General features: G+C 39.8%; 1 protein-coding gene across 3 annotated transcripts in view; it reads left to right on the top strand.

The window, feature by feature from the left end:
- The first annotated feature begins 3893 nt into the window (after window positions 1-3893).
- LOC116315306 (pituitary adenylate cyclase-activating polypeptide type I receptor-like) overlaps window positions 3894-19995 on the top strand; it is a 28990-nt gene continuing 12888 nt past the window's right edge. For all 3 annotated transcript variants that reach the window (XM_039602802.1, XM_039602801.1, XM_031733573.2), the window contains exons 1-8: window positions 3894-4214; window positions 7142-7311; window positions 11871-11964; window positions 15789-15899; window positions 15995-16095; window positions 16175-16272; window positions 17814-17946; window positions 19148-19301. In XM_039602802.1, the coding sequence (XP_039458736.1) occupies window positions 7270-7311; window positions 11871-11964; window positions 15789-15899; window positions 15995-16095; window positions 16175-16272; window positions 17814-17946; window positions 19148-19301 (733 nt within the window). In that variant the 5' untranslated portion in view covers window positions 3894-4214; window positions 7142-7269. The remainder of the gene's footprint in view (window positions 4215-7141; window positions 7312-11870; window positions 11965-15788; window positions 15900-15994; window positions 16096-16174; window positions 16273-17813; window positions 17947-19147; window positions 19302-19995) is intronic.

Genomic DNA, 19995 nt, shown 5'->3' with positions numbered 1-19995 from the left:
GCGTACGCACTTGTTATATCAATAACACGACTAAAGAAGCAAATTCTTCCTGGGGATGTTCTTGAATCTGTGTAAATGGACAGAGTGTAAAATGTAATGCTTAATGTTATATTTGGCAGTAGACCATGTGGAGCACCTTCCACTTGTGTACTTGTTTGCAAGTTTTATTGCTGTGCTACCAACTTTATTTATCCATATGAGTAAACAACCATTATTTGGATTGCCTTTTAAGGCTTTTAAGGTGCCCTCTGGTCAAATCCTACTGAACCCTTTCATTTTCCTTAAACTTGGTACTTCCTACTTCTAGTAGGATGATGTTTGTTTGTTTGTTTTTTTGTTGTTGTTTTTATGTATAGGCATTCATGTGCCCTTTGGGATGATCAGTAGTAACACTGGTTATTACCAAATACCTACAAATATAATGGCCTTCCAATTACTTTCAACTGTACTTTGGGTTTAGTGTCAATTACAACATCTTAGCATTTTTCTCCCCATTTATGCAGAGGGTTGGTGCAGAGGAGGATGATATAGAGATGGGGTGAGATGGAGGTAGATGATCCTCTGTGGCACTGGCTAAAAGAAAAAAGTCTATTTCAGTATGTTAACAGGCTAAACTAAGACAATTAGCATGGTAAGCCATGAATCTGCTAAGCATCAGCTATTTGAATTTATGAATGGAGTTGTCAAGGCGTTCAGGTTACAAATGACAACATCTTAAATCATCTTTCAGAGAGGAGAGAAAAATGTGGTTTTATGCAAAAAAAAAAGAAAAACCCAAGTCACTCACTCTTGAAAATCTTTTAAAGCTTGATTAATATTAGTTCCACAACCTTTTAGAAAATATTTTAATACCATAGTATTTTTTAATAAATCACAATTATCTCTGTCTCTCTTTTTTGTGTTTTAGGATTTTTATTTGGATAAAATGAACACCAGTGTCATATAACACACAGGTTACCATTGTGGTTTAGAGGCTATTTTATATCCAGAGTTGGTGGTTTGACCCTTGACACAGACACACATTTCTATTATAGTACCCATTACCATCCATGACTGAATGCCTGAAACCCTAAACTGACTGTTTGTGCAGTAATTGCACTGAAAGACTCTAAGAATGTGGATATTTTAGAAAAAAAATATAAACACAAGCAGCTTTATCTTCTTCTTGCCTTGCTATTCTGCTCACACACAGAGGCAATTATCACAGCAGTAGGATTCTGCAATTGCTTTGCTGCTTGGTCTCGAGTTAATAGAGAACTGGAAAGCCAAATTACTGAAAGTAACTGGTAGAATCCGTGTTTGCCATGGAAACAAGGCTAAAATCATTGTCTCACGTGCTATGATGTACAACACTCCACAAATCTCTGACTTTAATAACAGAAGATTTTCTGAACTTGTCTCACTGGGAGCATTTCTGTGTCTCTCCTTGAGGCAAGTCCAGTAACAGTGTTAAAATGTTCCAGGAACAGAGGGAGGCATGCGTCATTGCTCTTCATGGGCCCCACCCCCACCCCTATTTCATACATTTTGATAGAGCCGAGTGTCTTCAAGGCAGTTAATGTGGCCTTTTCTATTTCCTGTTTGGTTCTCTGGATTTAATACTTTTTATGCTTCATTGATTTATAGCCAACCCATCAAAAGCCTCATGCTGGGTGATCAATCATGTCTCAGTCGAGCCGCACTCAAAACACTGGAAACTGCCTATATCCTTGGATTCTGGCAGGTTAAAGAAACAGCTTTAAAAAAAGGTTTAAACTGAGCATAAAAATAAGCTTCTTTGTTTGTTTCAATGAATCAATGCAGAATTAATTCATGTATGAAAAATATGCATAAATAATATGCATAAATAGCTGCTTTATGTGACTCCAAATAGGTGACACATTTTTCTTCCAAGTTGTCAAAGCACTGGGTTCAGGGTGTGGTGTCAGGGGAGGCTGACCAGAACAGCTAACCACCATCGTCTAATCATGTCTTTCCTATTTGAGTATGATGCCAGGACCTGATGGGATGGCTGTGTGTGGTGTCCTGAGTGGAGTTGAAAAACGTATTGTGCTTGTAGTACTCCCATCTTCTAGCTCAAAGTTACTCACCAATTGACAAGGATGCTTTGTGGTCACACGACCAGTGGGGACCTAGACTATGAGGTGGTACGGTTGGACAGGGGATAAGCTACACAGATATATCACATTCAACCTCCTAAAAGCATGGAGAGAGGCTGAAATTGCATCTCTGGTGATCCAGGTGAAGGAGAGAAGAGTTGGAGCCAAAGGTGCCAAATTCCACTATTCCCCCCTCCCTCCATTGTGATGACCATCTCACACAGGAGCAGACGTTGCTGCATTGCAACATCATTTTACAGATGTGTTCTCCTCCCTACCTGGTCGCACCAGTCTCATTGAGCACCATTTCGATACACGCCCTGGCATGACGGTGTGTTCACGGCCCTACAAGTTACGTGAACATAAGAGACAAATTGTTCAGAGGGAATTGGTTGCAATGCTAAAGCTGGCAGTAATAGAAGAGTCACACAGTGGTTCTTGTGGTGAAGAAAGATTGGTCTATATAGTTCTGTGTCGATTATCGCACGGTGAATGAAGTGTCACAGTTTGATGCCCTAGGTCAATGAGCTCCTGGACTGGTTAGGCATGGCTTGCTTTTTCACAACACTGGATTTAACCAAGGGCTAGTAGCAGAGGGCCTTCTCCTCTCCATATGGCCTGTAGCAATTTGTCACACGTCAATTCCTCTTGTTGCAGATGGATAAAACTGCAACCACTGCATCCTGCCCATGTCCCAAAACCAAAAAAGAGATGAGGCGGTTCTTGGGGCTGGCCAGTTACTACCGCCAGTTCGTTCCCGGCTTTGCATAACTGACCAGCCTCTTGACTGATCTCACCCAAAAAGTTGTCCCAGATCTACCCACTGCTGCAGTGGTTAGACTAGGAGGGACAGCTTTTTGTCTTTATTGCTGAGTGTCTGGTTTTGCTCATTTTGTATCTTTTTATCTGTTCATTTTGCTTTTCAATATTGATGTTTTATGATGTTACTTTGTATCCAGTTTCACTTGTTTTGCATCTGCTGGTTTTAGTTCTCTTTGCCTTTGTTGATACAGGTTTGTGGTTTTTCATTCTGTAGTTTTGTCTCAATTGTACTTTTGCAACCACAATATACTGACACTTTGCATGTTTTGAATGTAATTTTGTGCGGGGGGTTAAAGTATTGGTCATCTTGTTGCATGTCTTTGTAGCCTTTTGACTTGTTTTCCAAATCAGAAACTGCTTCTTCTTGGCCTTTTGAGTAATTCACTCGTCTGGCTGCTCTCCTGTGTGGATCCCAACAAAGAAACTCAACTGGAGATTTAATTAAAGCAGCTTAATATTGATACCTAAGGTTTGTTTAGCTGCTGGTAAAAGGTCGCGTGGTTGACTGAAGGCGTTGCTTTCAGTTCATTGGTTCCCTGCGGCGATTTCTTGTGTGTGCTGTCCGTGGTCCTGAAAGTAAACAGCATCGCCAGCGGGCCACAGTGGCCTCTACGGGCCACGCCTTTTGGAGTCCAATTGACAGTCGTAACTCGACCAGCATGCAATTTGGGCTTTCTAAGTAGCACATGCAAGAATTCAGATGTTAAAGTTCTGACTAAATGTGAGTCACGCACATCACGCTGCCCACTCAGTGCCTCACAAATTGCGCACAGCAGGGGACCGGACCCTGTACCTTCTGGAGCGTCTGAAAGGCGCAGGCGCAAATGTCAGAGTTTTATGAGTAGTTTCTTTTTGGAAACAAAGTCCCCCGCACGCACGCGACGCAAAGACGTGAGGAGGATGTTTTTTCTTCCAGCACATCCCAGACTTTGAAAATCTGTCTCCTCCCCGCGCTGCATCGATGCACTTATAGACTAAACAGCTGTCTCACTTTGCTTTCTGCGTGTCTGACGAGGCGAGAACCCCAAAGGTACTGACACCTTCATCATCATCCTCTTCATCCTCCTCCTCTTCCACCTCGTCGTGGTGCCGCAGCAGCCAAAGCGGCGAGTGCGTCCTGCAGCAGCAGCAGCAACAACAGCAGCAGTAACGGCACCTGTCTATTTTTTTTCCCAGGACGGGCTTTTTTTATAACTGTCTTAGGAGTGAAAACAAGGTAGAAACACCGCCGCAGAACCGTAAATGCCGATGGCTCCATGTGTAGACATTTGCGCCGGTGAAAATTAGGCATCGGTAAGTTGCTTTGACTTGTTTTCCGGGGCGAACGCGGCGCGCTTTCACTCACATCTGTGGCTTTCGATGTGACTGGTGAATTAAGGAGGCATTCAGCTGAAGCCTGCAGGTCTTTAAAACGCTGTGTGTGTGTGTTTTATTGAAAAATGGGAAGCAGTGAATTCGTTTCAAGTGAACGTGCCGAGTAAAGGGGAAGGCTGACGGTTTTTTTCCTGCTACATGTGCAAGCGAAGGTCACACACATGCCTGATGTGTTAAAGATGTGCGAATGTGGAAATAAAGGAAAAAGACAGGACAAAAAAATCGCCCCTTCTGTGCGGTTTAGCGAAGGAGAAAGCAAATGTCACTTACTGTGTCTTGTGTAGACTGATTTCTTCTCCCTGTGATATGATAGAAATCAACTGACGTTTTGCGAGCTGTGATTTAAATGACAGGCAAAGAGGCTTCATCCGCGGTATGTGGGCCATGTGACCTCTGTGCTTTGGCAGAGGAACATTCATTGAATGTTTGTGGAGGTTTTGAATTGCGGTACACGTTCACGGCATTGGAAGTGGGTTGATTGGACGCGGTTTTCTCGGTCCTATCGGGATCGCTTTGAATTGGAAATGATTTATTGATGCAACACAATGTTCTGGGGAATTCAACGCACATACAGGGAAGAGGGAACTGTTCTGTAAAATTCCCTTTGCAGTGAACATAAATCTTTATGAATCTGCACTGGGTCTCAGATTTTCTCTCGTTTTAGTCATGCATCTGCTTATAGACACAAACACAGAGAGAGTCTTTTGGTTGATTGACATCTTGGTGAGTGGATGTGTTTCCCAGTGTTTTCTTTTCAGCTTTTGTTGACATCCGTGCCAAACAGATGTGAGTAAAAACTGTTATAGCTTCGTCTTCTGCTTCATGCAGTGAATAAACCTGAATAGTCCCATGGCTGCAAACCTTCCAATATTTCCTGGTGACTCAGTACTGAGCGAAGCAAAGACTCTCTTGGCTTTCTCGCCCTCAGGATAGTTCTGCCCGTCTGTTGTTTTCTGCACCAGAGCTTTCTCAGGACCAGAGACATTGATTTGCTCTACATAAGGCCGTTTTTAACTTCATTTGAAGCCCAGAGCAGCGTGACTGCTTTTGGGTTAAATAGATGGAGTGTGGAAAAAAAGAGCGGAGCGATCATTCCAGTCCCCGTACCTATCTGCCCGTCCCTGTTTTATTTGTGCATTTCGGTTTGATTGCTCACCCCGAAAGTTTGCTTTCAGCCCTGTTGGACATATGTCTTCCTCCTCTGTATCTCTGGATTTTTCCTCTGAGCACACTCTGTCCTGTTACTTGATAAAGCATCCGAGAGATGCTTTAGAGGTAATTGGATTCAGTACAAGAAGGAGGGGATGCAGAGTGGAATTTGTTTCTATGTGTGCATGAATTATCTTTAGGAGAAGGTGTGCATGTTCTGCTGGTTCACTGGTTGTGTGCTTGTTATGTGTTTCTGGTGTTGCTGTGTTTTGTGTTAGCAGTGAATCATTGTGTTTTCAGGAGGCTGAGCGGATGAGTAAGACATGAAGTCAGGGAGGTTCGGGAGGGGGATGTTTTAAATTCTGACCCGAGGCACATGAATTTTATTATCTTAAAGGAAATTTAGAGGAATCTTCCAAATTTCTTGCCTTTTGGAAATCAATTTGTCTTCCACAAACCCATGTTCATGTTTTAATTTAGTGAATAGATGATGACATCTCTTTTTCTGTTGTTTATTTACTCAGTAAAATGTTGCCTCTGTGATTTAATCAAAGTGTGGGGTGCTTTAGAGACAAAATATCAAATGATGCACACCCACTGAAGGCCTGTGTTTGCTTATGTGTGTGATGTCTCCTAGTATGAGAGTCAAGTTGTGCTCTGCAGTATAGATCAGGGTTGTTTTTTTTTTTTTTTTGCTTGTTTATATTCATGTTACACAGCTTAGACAAACAACAAAATCCAACGTTTGATGGAAATGTACAGAAATGCACTGAAGGGCTGCGCCTGTTATTATTTGATATGAGTTGACAACTGATCTAAAATAAGCTGCTGGTTAATTAACTACTTAAATTCATTGTTTTGATACACACACAAAAAAACACATCTAATTGTTCTTTTTCTATTTTTAAGTGACAATATCATCTTTTTTCTTCAGGGTTACTAGTTACCTGAAACAATACCTGATGACAGAATTGATTCTCATTGTGTCACACATGCACATTGTTAAGCAAGACTAGTTTAGCTGTGTAAGTGTAAGTGAGTGTAAGTGCTGTGTGTCAGAAGGTATCAAAAGATGAAAGAAACACAGAGGAACAATAAAACACATCCTTTAAAAGCAGAAGTGTAGGAAACATCCAAATTATTTCATAGAGTTCCTCCATAAAACATCCAAAGATTGCCTTGAATAAAGGTTAAAATTAAAGATGCCACAGTGTCCAAAAACTGTTGTGTAACTCTTATAAAATCAACCCAGTATGAATAAAGGCATCAGGAAGCATTTCAGTGTAATTTGGCTTAGACATTAGCATTAAATTAACCACTAATTATATTTATAGTAAACAGTTCTTTCAGTCTTTAGAAGCACACTGTGATTTAAAGTCTGTTGAATAAAGTCTTGAAAAAATTAAAAATAATATTGTTTTTTTACAAAGATGACGTTACAGGTCATTCTGGCTTTGTGTCTCGTTTACACAGATTCATTCACTTCATCTGACATGAGCAGTGACGTCAGCGCTTGAAATAAAGCAGAAACTCTTAAGAATGAACCATTTTAGTTGCCACAATTAGCAGCAGTAACATTATTAGGTTACACACGTGCATCTGCACATTGCGATTCTTGTTATGATTCAGAAAAACTTAATAGAGTGATGGTTGTTGTTTCTTCTTCTAGTGTTTTTTCTCTGTGTGCTGTGTTTCAGAGCCCTTGATGAAGCACGGTGACGCTGTGGGGAGCATTTTTAGTGCATCCCTTTGAAAACACACAGGCACACACACACACACGAAGATAGCGAGGAGCCTTTTGGATGCAAACACTTCACAGGGGACGATGAGAGGCTTCCTGCTGACTGCAATCTTTCTGTTGCCCTTGGTGAGTAGCTTCTGGGCATTTATCTGTATGTTGTCCAGATTTGTGTGTGTTTGTTTGTGCGTTTGCTTGTGCGGGTGATCAGGAGCATTGGAATGCATATATCCATCCATACGGGTATGTTTAGGCCTCTGTTATTACCCTCCTGTTCCTCAGCTCGAGCCTGGTTTATTTTTATATCCACACTTTTGCTGATGTGTTTGTGACAAGCAGTAGAAGGATGGAAATCACCCCCTTGCACAGCACATCAGCATACGTTACAGATTCAGGATCAGCTCATCATTAAGGCAAGCACAAAAACAGATGGCCTGACTGACCAGAGAACTACCCATCCATCTGCCGTGACTCACTTTTCTGTGGTCTCATTGAAATGAAAAGCAGAATGGAAGAGTTGTGCAAGGTGTGTGGGAGGAATTATATTCAGAGAACTGATGCAGCACAGCAGCTCTTTCCTTGGCTAAACCACACAGATGTAGAAATTGCTTTTGGTTATTTGAAAGTTAATATCGTCCTTTCCGTGATGATGGTTTCTTTTTGCCTTTGTAGCTGCTAGTAAAAGTTTCGCAGCAGTGCCAGCTGATGATGGTGACTCAAATGAATTCATAAAGCGACCTTGCAGCCAGAAACATTGTCTCCAACCTTCAAGTCACCGCCCCCTGACATATGTGAAGTGCTTCTTCAGCTGACATCTTTGAACAGTGCCCATCTAAGGCTGACCTTTAGCGACTGATGTGGCAGATATGTCTGTGGTGATGTACTTATTATGTGTCCGATGGGTCTGTACGGTGGGCCGGTGGTCTGCGACGTCATATGGGAGTTATTATCTGTGTTGTGTGGTTCTGTGGGTGCTACTGAGTTATCTGGCTCTCGTAAAAATAGCCTCGAGGGGGGAAACTGAATTCTGCAGCCTCAGAATGGAGGCCATATCTGGATAGACATCTGTGTGAGAGAAGAAGAGTTACAGGGAGCAGAGATTAAAAAGCACGCTTAAAATATACTGATGAGCCCTGTGTTTTTACACAGCTTAGTCATGGGGCCTGTTTTATGTGTCTTTTAAAATCAAATACAAAAATTTTGATGCTCATAGTTCTACCAGCAAGTTTAAAAAATACTGATTTCACATTATATACTGATATTTCCACATTTAAAAAAAGAACTTAAAAAAAGGTGTTAATCAGAATATTAGCTGTCTTATTGTGGCCTCAAAACCCATCACAAAAGCCTTTAAGGTACCAAGGTTTAACAACATCTGAAGCTAATGTTAGCATGAATATTATCATTAAGAACCATTAACTCAATAACTGCGTAAAGCACGTTCTTTTGTCTATTAGAGCTAGGATGTATTAAAGTGGGTAGAAATTCTTGCTAATATTGTGGGTTTAGATTACAGAAAGCAACAGTATTGTTAAAAAAAAAGGCTCTGAAAATCCAGTGTAGGCTGTGCTAAAGTTAGCAACTAGCTAGGGAAGTCAAATTAAAGCATTACTGCCCCCAGAAGTTTAAGACTCCAAAACAGAGCTAAAGGGAAAACTCACAATGCTGTCTGTCCTGTGTTTAGTCAAAATACCACATGCAGGCGTGTTTTGTTTTGCCACACTGCAGGGCTGTAGTCAATTCAAACTGATGTAAATGGCAGACCTACAGTACAGTACCTTTGGAAGCTCTGATTAAAGTAGCGATACCAAGTAGCAGAGTAAACCAAAAAGTTTTACTTCTGTTGAGCTTTGCATCACAGAAAGATACTGCTAAAGCTATTGGATAAAAACACATCTCTGAATATTTTATTTCCGTTGTACATTTATTTTCTCTCGCACAAAACTGCATAAACAACTTTGCAGTCATTTTAATCCTTCAATTCTAAACAACTATGATACTGTATTTATGTATATTTCCATGAACATTATGTATATTTGTAGGTTTTGCCTTAGCGATCTCTCATTTTAAATCATAAATGTAAATATTGGTCAAGCTATAAATTAAACAGTTAACTAAGATCCAAGATTCAAAGATTCAAGATTCAAAACATTTATTGTCATATGTACAAAGAAAAGCATTTCTCTGTGCAATGAAATTCTTTCTTTGCTGTCCACAGGCAGATGCCCGTTAATATATGCAAATTGAAATAGAACAGATAAAATACAAACAGTATAAATAAATAAATAAAGACAAAATTTAAGTGTGAAATAGATATTAAGCTATGAGCTTAATATGCAAGATGACCTGCATATGTGCAAAAATCATTATTACTGTTAAAATAGGTCAGCTGTTCAAGAGACTGATAGCAGTGGGGAAGAAGGAGTTGTTGGGTTTCTCATGTGATGTCTTGCACATATAACTTAAGAGTTGTCTGCCAGTGTGGACGTGATGGAGCCACTGGTTGCTAGGGAAAAATGTCTTTTCCCTGGCTGGTTGGCAGTGGTTCCTGGAGGTGGTTGGCTCTTACTGGGTACAATCAGAGGTTAAAAATGTACCGCTCAAAAAAATGCCACAGTTGACTGTCATTTCTTTTTCATGTTTCTCTACAAATATTCAGTAACTTACACATGGAACAACTTTTACTTTGAAAGCAAACAGTCTCCAAAATGTCAATTTTTTGCCAGTACACTATCTCCAAGCTAAGTTGTACATTTTACATTTGTATTTCCATTTTTTAACAGAAGTTTCTGTAAATAATAATCGGTAAATGTGTAAAAAAACATTTTCATTTTAAAACAGCACATTATACTGTATTTTGTTTGTTAGTTTGTTACAGTGTAGGCACTGCTTTATAATCAGCTTAAAAGCATTTTGATTAAAGATCAGGTCACATATGTTGACTGTATTTCATATGATCTCTTTCATTAGATGTATAACTGTGATAAAACTATTTGAAAGCTTAGCAAGCTAACATTTTCAGGCACTTAAGTTAGCTTGCTGTCAATTACAGCTGAAGGTTACTGACACCAACAGCACACAGCACTAGACACCAAAAAAATATTTCTGGAAAAATTATTTCTAAAAATTATTTCTGGTATCATGCACTCACATAAAAATGTCCTCAAGCATGAGTGATAACAAAATAAACTCCTGTAGCATGAACTTGCAATGCTTTCATAAAGTATTAGCCTTACTGAAGTTACTCTGCAGATAGAATCAGTAAACATCATTCTGAGTAATCATCACTGCCTGCAAACATTATGTTTACTACAGTCATATCTACATCTTTGGATTATTTCATGCAGAAATACAATTTTAAAGCTTATTTGGGAACAGGAAACGGTTCATATACACACATGCACACATGCACAAAACAGGTGAGTAACTTGAAATGGAATGAACAGCACATTTCATATTGTCATCTTACAGGCCTGTCTGCATTCATGCCAAACAGATATTAGTCATCTGCATCCAATTATTTCTCATTTCTGAATCTTTGCCTACACTGTGTGCTGACTCCTGGCTGGTAACCTGCTGCTTAGCAACATGGATGCTTGCGATGGGTACAGAGAGGTCTTTCTTTAAAACACTCCACTGGTTTTATTGAAGAATACCAAACGGTTGTGACAACATGAAGAAGTGGGGCTTTTTTTGCTTGCTTATTTTTTGCCATCACAGAGAGGTGGAGAAATTATTTGCATTTAATAACTGTTGCCCTTTAAATGGTAATGTGCCAGAGAACGGATAGCTCTAATAATTTTTCACATCATTCCTGGAGTGTTTCAAAATTCTGCTCTTGTGCTGAAAGATAAAGAAAGGAAGTGAGTCCTAGGACATCTTTACAGTCAGCTGATGACCTATCTTATCTCAGTACCGATGCCTGAAGTGAATTCATATCGAAGAGGAGATAGAGTGATGAGTCAGCCATGGCTCAGAGGGCTGGGATATATTACACCTATCATTTCACTATGAGAGCAAAGGAAGGGTTGCAAGAAAGCTAAAGGTGCAAAATAGAGATTGGCCTTAAGGGAGAGTGCGCGGGTACATCAACAGAGAAGTTGACAGACATACTGTAAGTCTACTGCCTGAGAGTAAATAGCTTTCCTCACTGCATCATGGAGGAAGATGATATCTTGTTTACTCCACTGTGGTGTCTTTTGTGTGCCTTTTTAATGGGCTTTGGTTTTAGTGGGTAGCAGAGGATGTCTGAAGGACCATAATTTTGGAACCACTGTCCCAATCCCTGGTTGTGTTAGAAGATTATTCCCAAATTTAGTTAGTTACTCTTAGACAAAATGGATAAGAGACAAGAGGATGTTTTATTACAATAGGTCTTATTATAACAGTCAAGCAACATCTCTTTCATTGGGTTAGAGGTGCGCTTGAGAATGCAAATGTCCAGCACAGGCATTCCAGTACATGTTTTTTATCCTGCCACCTCCCTAGCAGAGACCCAATTGCACCCGTATAAGAATAGCACAGGTCATTATCCTGATAATTCACAGTGAGCAAGTGGACGACATGGTCTTCTGCAGAGCACCCACACCAAAAGCAAACAGAGTATTTCTAGTCAAATGCATCTGATGTGGACTATATTTCCCGAGTCTCCCCACATCAGTGTGTGCGCTTGTGTGTGTTTTCTTTAGGTGGCCTCCGAGTCTGGGCACTGCGTAATAAAGCGTGAACATGATAAATGCATGGAGAGGATCGCAATGCACAAATCAGATGGAGAAGAATATGGTAAGTGAGGATGCGTCCCCAAGTGTGGGTATGCAACGTTTTCATATGCTGCTTTTCATATCTGTGCTCCTGTGGTTACATGGTCTACGCCTTGGTCAGCTCCAAAAACACAGATCTGCGGATGAAAGTCATGAATAGCTTAATGGGAATTAATGGAATACAGGCTTGTTTTTATACTCAATGATCTGGCATTTGTCATGTTTGAAAAGGTCATACAGGGACATGTAAGGATGAAAGATGAATGGAGCTGTATTTTTGATTCACATTGCAAATGCATTACCTCAAAAGGCCAGTCATATAGAGCAAAGAAAAAAATGTTTTCCTTGAGTTGCTTTTGTATTTTATCCACGTCACTTTTCTGGAAAAAAAAACCCCACAGGAAACTTGTTATGTGGGCCCTGGAAACAATTATTTTCTTGGCTATGGATTGTGGTTTTCATTAGCAACTGCTACAGGTCTCCTGCTGCTTGAAATCTTTGCAGCAGACTGCAAATCCCAGACTGCACTGTGACTTACGGCTTTGGCGACAGTCACAGATCCATGAAAAAAAAAATAAACAAAAAAGAAAATGTAAAAGATTTAGAGCGTAAGATAACAAATTTAAGGAGGAGAGGAGCTGTAAGGTCAGCTCGTTTTTCATCTGTAGATTTAAAGGTCGGCCCTGTAGTCTCCCTGTGTGCTGCACAGCAAACTGCATTAGGTTCGTCTGTTTTTATCTGAGTGTTTTCGCTTTGTCTTTGCACAATATGAGGTGGTAAAGTAGAGCTGTCATTCATAAGCAAATGTGAGCACAATTTCTCACACTTAAATGATTAAAATGAGGCATTGTGTTATTTATTTTATTCCTTCAGTCCTCTTAAAGATTATCAGTTTGTTTATTTTTTCTTTCAATTTTTTTGTAGCACAAACAGTAGCACATATTGGCCAGCCTTGAACGTTTAACCAATCCCTGTCTCCTCCCACGCCTTTAAAAGAAGCCGTCCTGCTGCTTTCTGCTGACAGCAAATCATTTGTGAGGAAATAAAACTGCCGGGTTTGCAGAAATCCGACATGGAGGTTTGAGAAAAAGCAAAGAGAAAAATGAGAACAAGGAAACGACAAGTCAGACAAAGCATAGGAAAGCTGTTATGATAAGGATTTTTTTCTGATTGATAAAAATTGATTTCTAAACAAACTGATAAAAAATTAACTGATATCAACAAAAACAGTCTCCAGTTTCTCAATTAAGATGATTTGCTGATTTCAGTTGATTCCAAATAGGTTATCTGTGGATGCTGGACTGTGCAGATTTTGATAACACTTCTATGGCCTTTAGGAGGTCAAATTGGGCATCTTTAATTTATCACACTTTTATTTGTTGTATTGGGCGTTCTGTTATTATTTTATTCCCTCATTGCTCTGCAACACAGACAGTTTGTTTTTGTTTTTGACTTTCAGTTTTTAGACTGCAGTAGCACATAATAGCCAGTCTTGACACTTTAACTGATCCTCCCCTCGCTGTAAAAGAAGCCATCCTCCTGTTTTCTGCTGACAGTAGATCATTTGTGAGGAAATAAAACTGCCTGGTTTGCAGAAATCCGAGATTTCTTTCATTACAAATTAATTATCTGTGGATGTTGCACTGCAAATGGTTGACAATACTGCCGTGGCCTTTGGGAAGTCAAACCAGTTGATCGAATCTGCTTCAGAAAATGAAATTATACCAGTGTTATGAATCCAGCCATGTGTTTTTGTACAAATGTATTTTATACTTACATGGAGAGTACAGAATGTGTGACGTGTGATTTTCGTATGCTGAATTTTTGAAGCCCGGCAAATACTCAGCATACTGTGAGATTTTGCGTGAGATAGGGACAGGGAGCTTTATTAAGCCAGTTACCTCTGTAGCTCAGTGCAGCTCATTTGGCTCAGATTTGCCCTTTAAAAGGTAATTGGCTTTGTGTCCGGCTCACCAGACAGAACCAAAACAGATTAGAGAGCCAAGCAGAGTAGAGAAAGCACTGCAAACACACCGGACACATGCACAAACACACATATGCACATGAACAGATAACCCCCAGTCACAAAGACACTCAAAGTGCACACAAATCAGACTTCTGCCTGCCTCTGCAGCACTATAAACCGCCCGAGCATAAACTAGAAAAAAGGGGGAACGATTGAGAAGAGATGGGAGCCGAGAGAAAGACAGACAGAAATTAAAACTGTGAAACCAACACATAGAATAAAAACAAAAATGTTGAGCATCAGTCAAGCATTGGGAAAGATGAATAGCAGAAGATAAAAAACAAAGCAGAAACCAGTAAATGGAAATGAGCTAAGAAATTGGCTGCTTCCAGCTTGCTTCAACTGGGACACCAGGGGAATTAACTGTATCACATTAAACCTGCAAAAACCTTAAGAGTTGCTCCTTTATAAGGTACAGCTTGCAAAAACCTATACTTAACCATTGACCATTTTCCTGCAAAAAGACAATGTAGTTGCGAAAAAGGCAAACAAACCAGGGAGGGCATCATACTGTCACCCTTTCCCATTGCTCTATTCACATTTTTCAGGGTAACATATGGAAATGATTTCCAGGGAAAATCCTTTCAGGCAAGAATGGAGAACAATAGAATAGTTCTGTTTCCTTACAGTTTCCAGATTTTGTGTGTTTTTGACATTATTCCTGATCACTGAGTGTGTTTTTTGGTTCCACAGGAATACAAACTGTTAAAACAGCATCAGCCCTACAGTGTGAAATGATGGGCTTTTTTCTGCTGCTGGTCAGACAGGAATCGTTTGTCAGCTCTTTTGACAGCGAGGGCTGATACTCTCAAGGGTGTGTCTGTGCACAGATAAATGTTAGACCAACCAAAATCTGTCATTTTTGCTCTGACAGTACATGTTTGTGAATAAATGCAGGTACTTGTGCCTACCTCCTTCATCAACATCCTCTTTAATGGTCTTTCCAGTGACTACGTTTAGAGCATAAAAGGTGGTGAATAGTGCAAAATACACATAGTTAAAATAGCTATAATTAATGCTTATATACTAAAAAATATATCCATTGATAATAAAAGGTGAATATGAAGTTATGTGCAGCAGATCAGAGCTTTATTGACTTTTACCTCACAAATTCACTGTTCCTCCAAACGCTCACTGCTCAAAGAGCTGGTCCTTTTCTGCCATAGCAGGCAGTAAAGGACCAGCTCTGAAAACACATCGTACATGATCTGAGTCCAACAGCACACACACAAAACAGCTGGTGAACACAGTGGATCATTAAGCATCTAAAGAGCCACGTGAATTTTCCTAAACGAGTTGGAGGAGACCAAAAATGGAGCTAAAAGACTACAGGGAACCAATTGCAATCATTTCAAGTTCGTATATTTTTCTCATATTTTTATTCTTAAATGATTCACACCTAGACTGGGCCTTTGTACAGTTGTTCAGTTTGTCCATTCTCTGAAACAAGCTGTTTTAGCTCGTTTGCCTTTAAAATGTTTGTGTCTGAGAAGCTATAATAGAGCCGTCTGGAGCATGTGGAGAAAGAACTCTTCAAAGGGGTAATGCCTCATTTTAGTCAAGTAGTAACACTGGTCAGTAATAAAATGAGATTGGTTAAGAGAGGCCATAACATTTGAAAGTTGCTTCCTTGGTTCTTATCATTTTGCCAAGAAAATGCAAGATATCTTTCCAAACTGAACTGTTTTACCACCATTTTCATTTTCATGAATTCTTAGTTTTTTAATTAGTGTCTGCACAATTTCCTTTGCATTTTTCCAGCAAAAAGAGCTTCACACTCACCACATGTGTTGCTCTGTTTCCTTTCCGTTGCCTGTCAGCATGTGATTGGATGTGGGACAATCTTACCTGCTGGCAAGCAGCCAATGTTGGGGAGGTTGTGGAGGTTAACTGTCCGGAGCTCCTTCATGACTACACGGTACCTGAAGATGGTGAGTGGCAACACCAAATTTGGATAGTCTTATTTGAACATCAAGTTTTTTTTCATTCAGCGCAGTTTTATTCAGGCATATTTTTTTACTTGCAGAAATGGGGAAGGTCAGTCGCAACTGTACTGAGTACGGATGGTCAGAGCCTTTTCCTCACTATGCGGAAGTCTGTTTCTTCTATGACAACACTACCAAACTTGTAAGGCTTTGTGGATCTTTTTATTCCATATGGCATGTAGATCAAGCACACAGACTCATTCTCTGTCTTTCTCCATTAGGATCCATACTACGCATCAGTCAAAGCCCTCTACACAGTCGGCTACAGCACGTCGCTTGTGTCTCTGACCACAGCCATGGTTATTCTCTGCAGGTTCAGGTGAGCTTTCTGAGCATCCATCCATCCATCCATCCATCCATCCATCCATTCATTCAGCCAGCCATTTCTAATCCAACTCCAGACGTCCTTCACCCCAGCAACACTTTCAATCAGATCAGCATGCCCTGAAAATCTCCAAAAGAAGGTGTCCAATATGGACCCTAACCAGATGCCTGGACCACTTCAGCTGGCTCCTTTCAAACACAGAAAAGCAGCAGTTCTACTCTGAGCTCCCTTCAGATGTCCGAGCTCCTCACTTATCTCTAAGACTTTGATAAAAGCATTTTGGGGCCCGCTTGGGTCTTGGTGACATGAATTTCATCTTTAGACAGTGAGCATGAGGGTCCTTGCAGATGTTCTTGTCTCTGCCAGGTTTCTTAGGACTCATCCGTGGAGACTTTACATTACAATGCACCAACTATGCACCCTAGGCAGTGAACTTCAAGGAGACTTCAAAGAAGTATAACAGAGCTGATTATGTCACTGTGATGTCTCCACAGCTGTCCATGTATGCGACAGGTTCAGGCCTAGCTACCCTACAGAGGAACCTCATTTCACTTCATTGTATTTGTGACCTCACTATTTCTGTCATTGCTCAGATCCCATGACTATAGGTAAAGGTTGGAACTTTGATGGACTAGAAAATCAATCTTTGACAGGAAAAATAAGTTCACAATTTTTTTAAACATTTACATAACAAACTCAAAGAGTGACAAAGTTTATTAAAAAATAGTTTTTTTGTGTGTTTGTTGTATCAAACATTCAAGCAAAAATCTATATCATTAGTCCAACAAGAGAAGATTATTGTACTTTGATAAATTATTACTAAAACCTTTGATCATTATATAAATCATTATATTTATGTATATTCATGGAAAATAAATATCTTTAGTTTCTTTAGGTTTTGGCTCTATACCTTTAGTTTCAATGACAGGCTTAATGACAGCCATGAGTCTTTAAAATTCACCCTGTTTTTACTCACCGACTAAAAGCTTGGAATCATGGAAGGGTAATGATGCACATTTTATAGACAGTTTATTCTGAAAGGCATTTATTGGATTGCGTTTAGTTATTCATAAAGTAAAACCTTGAGCTTAAGAGGAAAATGCAAACTTCTCTTTACTTTCTTATTGCTACACAAATGGCCAGTGTGTGTGTGGGGGAAACTGTCAAACCTAAACCTCCCTAATGCACCACCAGATGGGTGTGGCAGTGGTTGTTTTAAAGCCGCCCCACCATAAATCTTAAGGTTCAAAGACACCAATAATATCCAGTTGCAGTTTTAACATGTCTCTATCTTAGAGGTCCCTGTTCTGGGACCAGCCCTTATCTGTTATTAGAGCAAAGCTCGTCAGCATTTTTAAGTTTGCAAACACAGCACATTCAGGGGTTTTTAGTTAGTGCAAGAACAGGCTTTCGGAGTGAATTCCACAAGGTTTCATGTGGTAATTTCTAAATCAATGCGGAGCTCGAAGGGTTAAACAGAGCACAGATGTAAAGACAAGATAAAGATGTGTTTATGTCCTTTCTCATCTCTCCAGAAAGCTCCACTGCACCAGGAACTTTATTCACATGAATCTGTTTGTGTCCTTCATCTTGAGAGCCATCTCAGTCTTCATCAAGGACGGCGTGTTGTACGCTCAGGAAGACAGCGACCATTGCTTCGTGGACACAGTCAGTAACAACAACCATATATTATATATATATACTATGTGGGCATCTAGAGGCCATAACACAAACTTCACCCGCTGCTGGTGGTGTTAATCAGGGGAAGCAATTATGACTGCTGTTTTGGTGATTAATGAAAAATTGGTAATTTTCAATTTCCAAGGTTAATTAGATCATTAATTTTCATTTAAAACCAATTGTTTTAAGCTGAAGCCTTTAATATTCTAAACAATCCCTGCTCTGACAAAATAAGTGCACACTAGAGTCAGTAAAATACATTTCCTGGTTTATTGGGTGTACCACCAAAATCCAGCCAATCAGGTTATAAAGAAAACGGGCATAAAAAAATATGGCCAGGCTTGTTTTGTTTGAGATACAGCGAGAGCTTGAGAAAGCCTGAGAAATACATCTCCTCCAGCGTTTCCTGTTTGCCGTTCACCTTTGAAAGAACTTCAATCAGATGCAAATTTTACAAAAAGCAAACATGCTATTAGATGACTAATACTCCCTGATTACAAATGCAGAACAAGCTCTTAGCCTTTGTCTGATAAGAATACATTGTTTGCTATTGTTAAGCAGCCATGATAAATAAACCTAATTAGGTGCGCTAATGGCTTTAGCAAGACCAGTGGAAATCTTCTGCTAGAGTCTTATTAACATATCAATGGCTACTTTGCCCTTTTTTCTGTTTCTTTTTTTTTTTTCTGAATTCAAACGCTTTACCACTGTTGCCATGGTGATCGCAGGTCATTGTCATGGCGGTACAGAGAATCAGATCAGTCCTGTAATTGGTTGACCCCACAGTGTATATGGACTTTAGTCATTAACACAGTGTCATCACATGACACTTCGCCTGGCATGTAGGTGACTCGCTCCTGCTGCTGGGGGAGATCATTTGCATGTTAGCTCATCAGGTCGTGCTAAATATTTAGGGTTATTACCGTCCTGTGCGGTGCGCTGTAGCCTTGTTGTTTACATGGATAATGTCACTCTGACATTTGGGGTCTATTGCTTTTGAATAAAGACTGACCATTTAAACACAAATTTTCTGTTTAGAGCAGAAGAAACAAGATTATCATAATTCACTGAAATTTTGAAGATTATTTTTCTTGTTTATATTAATATTGGTACAGAATCTTCTAAGATAATAATCATTTCATACAGATAGGTAATCACAACTTATCTCCTAATGTGTCTTCATATGCAGGTGGCATGTAAAGCAGTGATGGTTTTCTTCCATTACTGTGTCATGTCCAACTATTTCTGGCTGTTCATTGAAGGTCTGTATCTCTTCACTCTGCTGGTGGAGACTTTCTTTCCCGAGAGACGCTACTTCTACTGGTATACCATTGTTGGGTGGGGTAAGTAGACATTTTTGCTTGATTATCATTATTGGGATAAAGTGGTGACTAATTACACTCATTGGCCATTTTATTACTATTATATTCCTATTTCTATTCCTATTAACAGTTTATCAGTGCAAATATCTAATATCTAGCTAGTCAAATGGCAGCAACTCACTGCGTTTAGGCATGTAGGCATGATGATGTGCTGAAGATTAAACTGAGCATCAGGATGGGGATGAAAGGTGATTTAAGTTACTGTACTTTGAACGTGGCATGGTTACTGGTGCCAGACAGGCTGGTCTGACTGTTTCAGAAACTGCTCATTTGTTGGGATTTTCCTATATTCCACCTCTAGATGCTTCACAGAGAATGTTTTAAAAAAAAAAAAAAAAAAAAAAAAAAAAAAGGTCCACTGAGCTAAAGAAAAGCCGTGTTGATGCCAGAGGTCAGAAGAAAATTTGCCAATCTGCTTTGAGCTGATGGGAAGACAACAAATAACAGTTGTTATAAATCAAGTATGCAGAAGGGAATCTCTGAATCAAACCTTGAAGCAGATGGGCTACAGCAGCAGAAGACCACACTGGGGGCCTCTCCCGTCAGCTAAATACAGGAAGCAACAATTCACATTCTGATGAGTCTCAATTTCTGCTGCTACATTTGGATGAATCAGAATTTGGTGTAAACAACATGACAGCATGGACCTTTCTGC

Source organism: Oreochromis aureus, linkage group 18, assembly GCF_013358895.1.
Source record: "Oreochromis aureus strain Israel breed Guangdong linkage group 18, ZZ_aureus, whole genome shotgun sequence".
NCBI classification, from domain to species: Eukaryota; Metazoa; Chordata; class Actinopteri; order Cichliformes; family Cichlidae; genus Oreochromis; species Oreochromis aureus.
The sequence above is the reverse complement of the archived record's forward strand: the minus strand, read 5'-3'. Positions and strand labels throughout refer to the sequence as shown.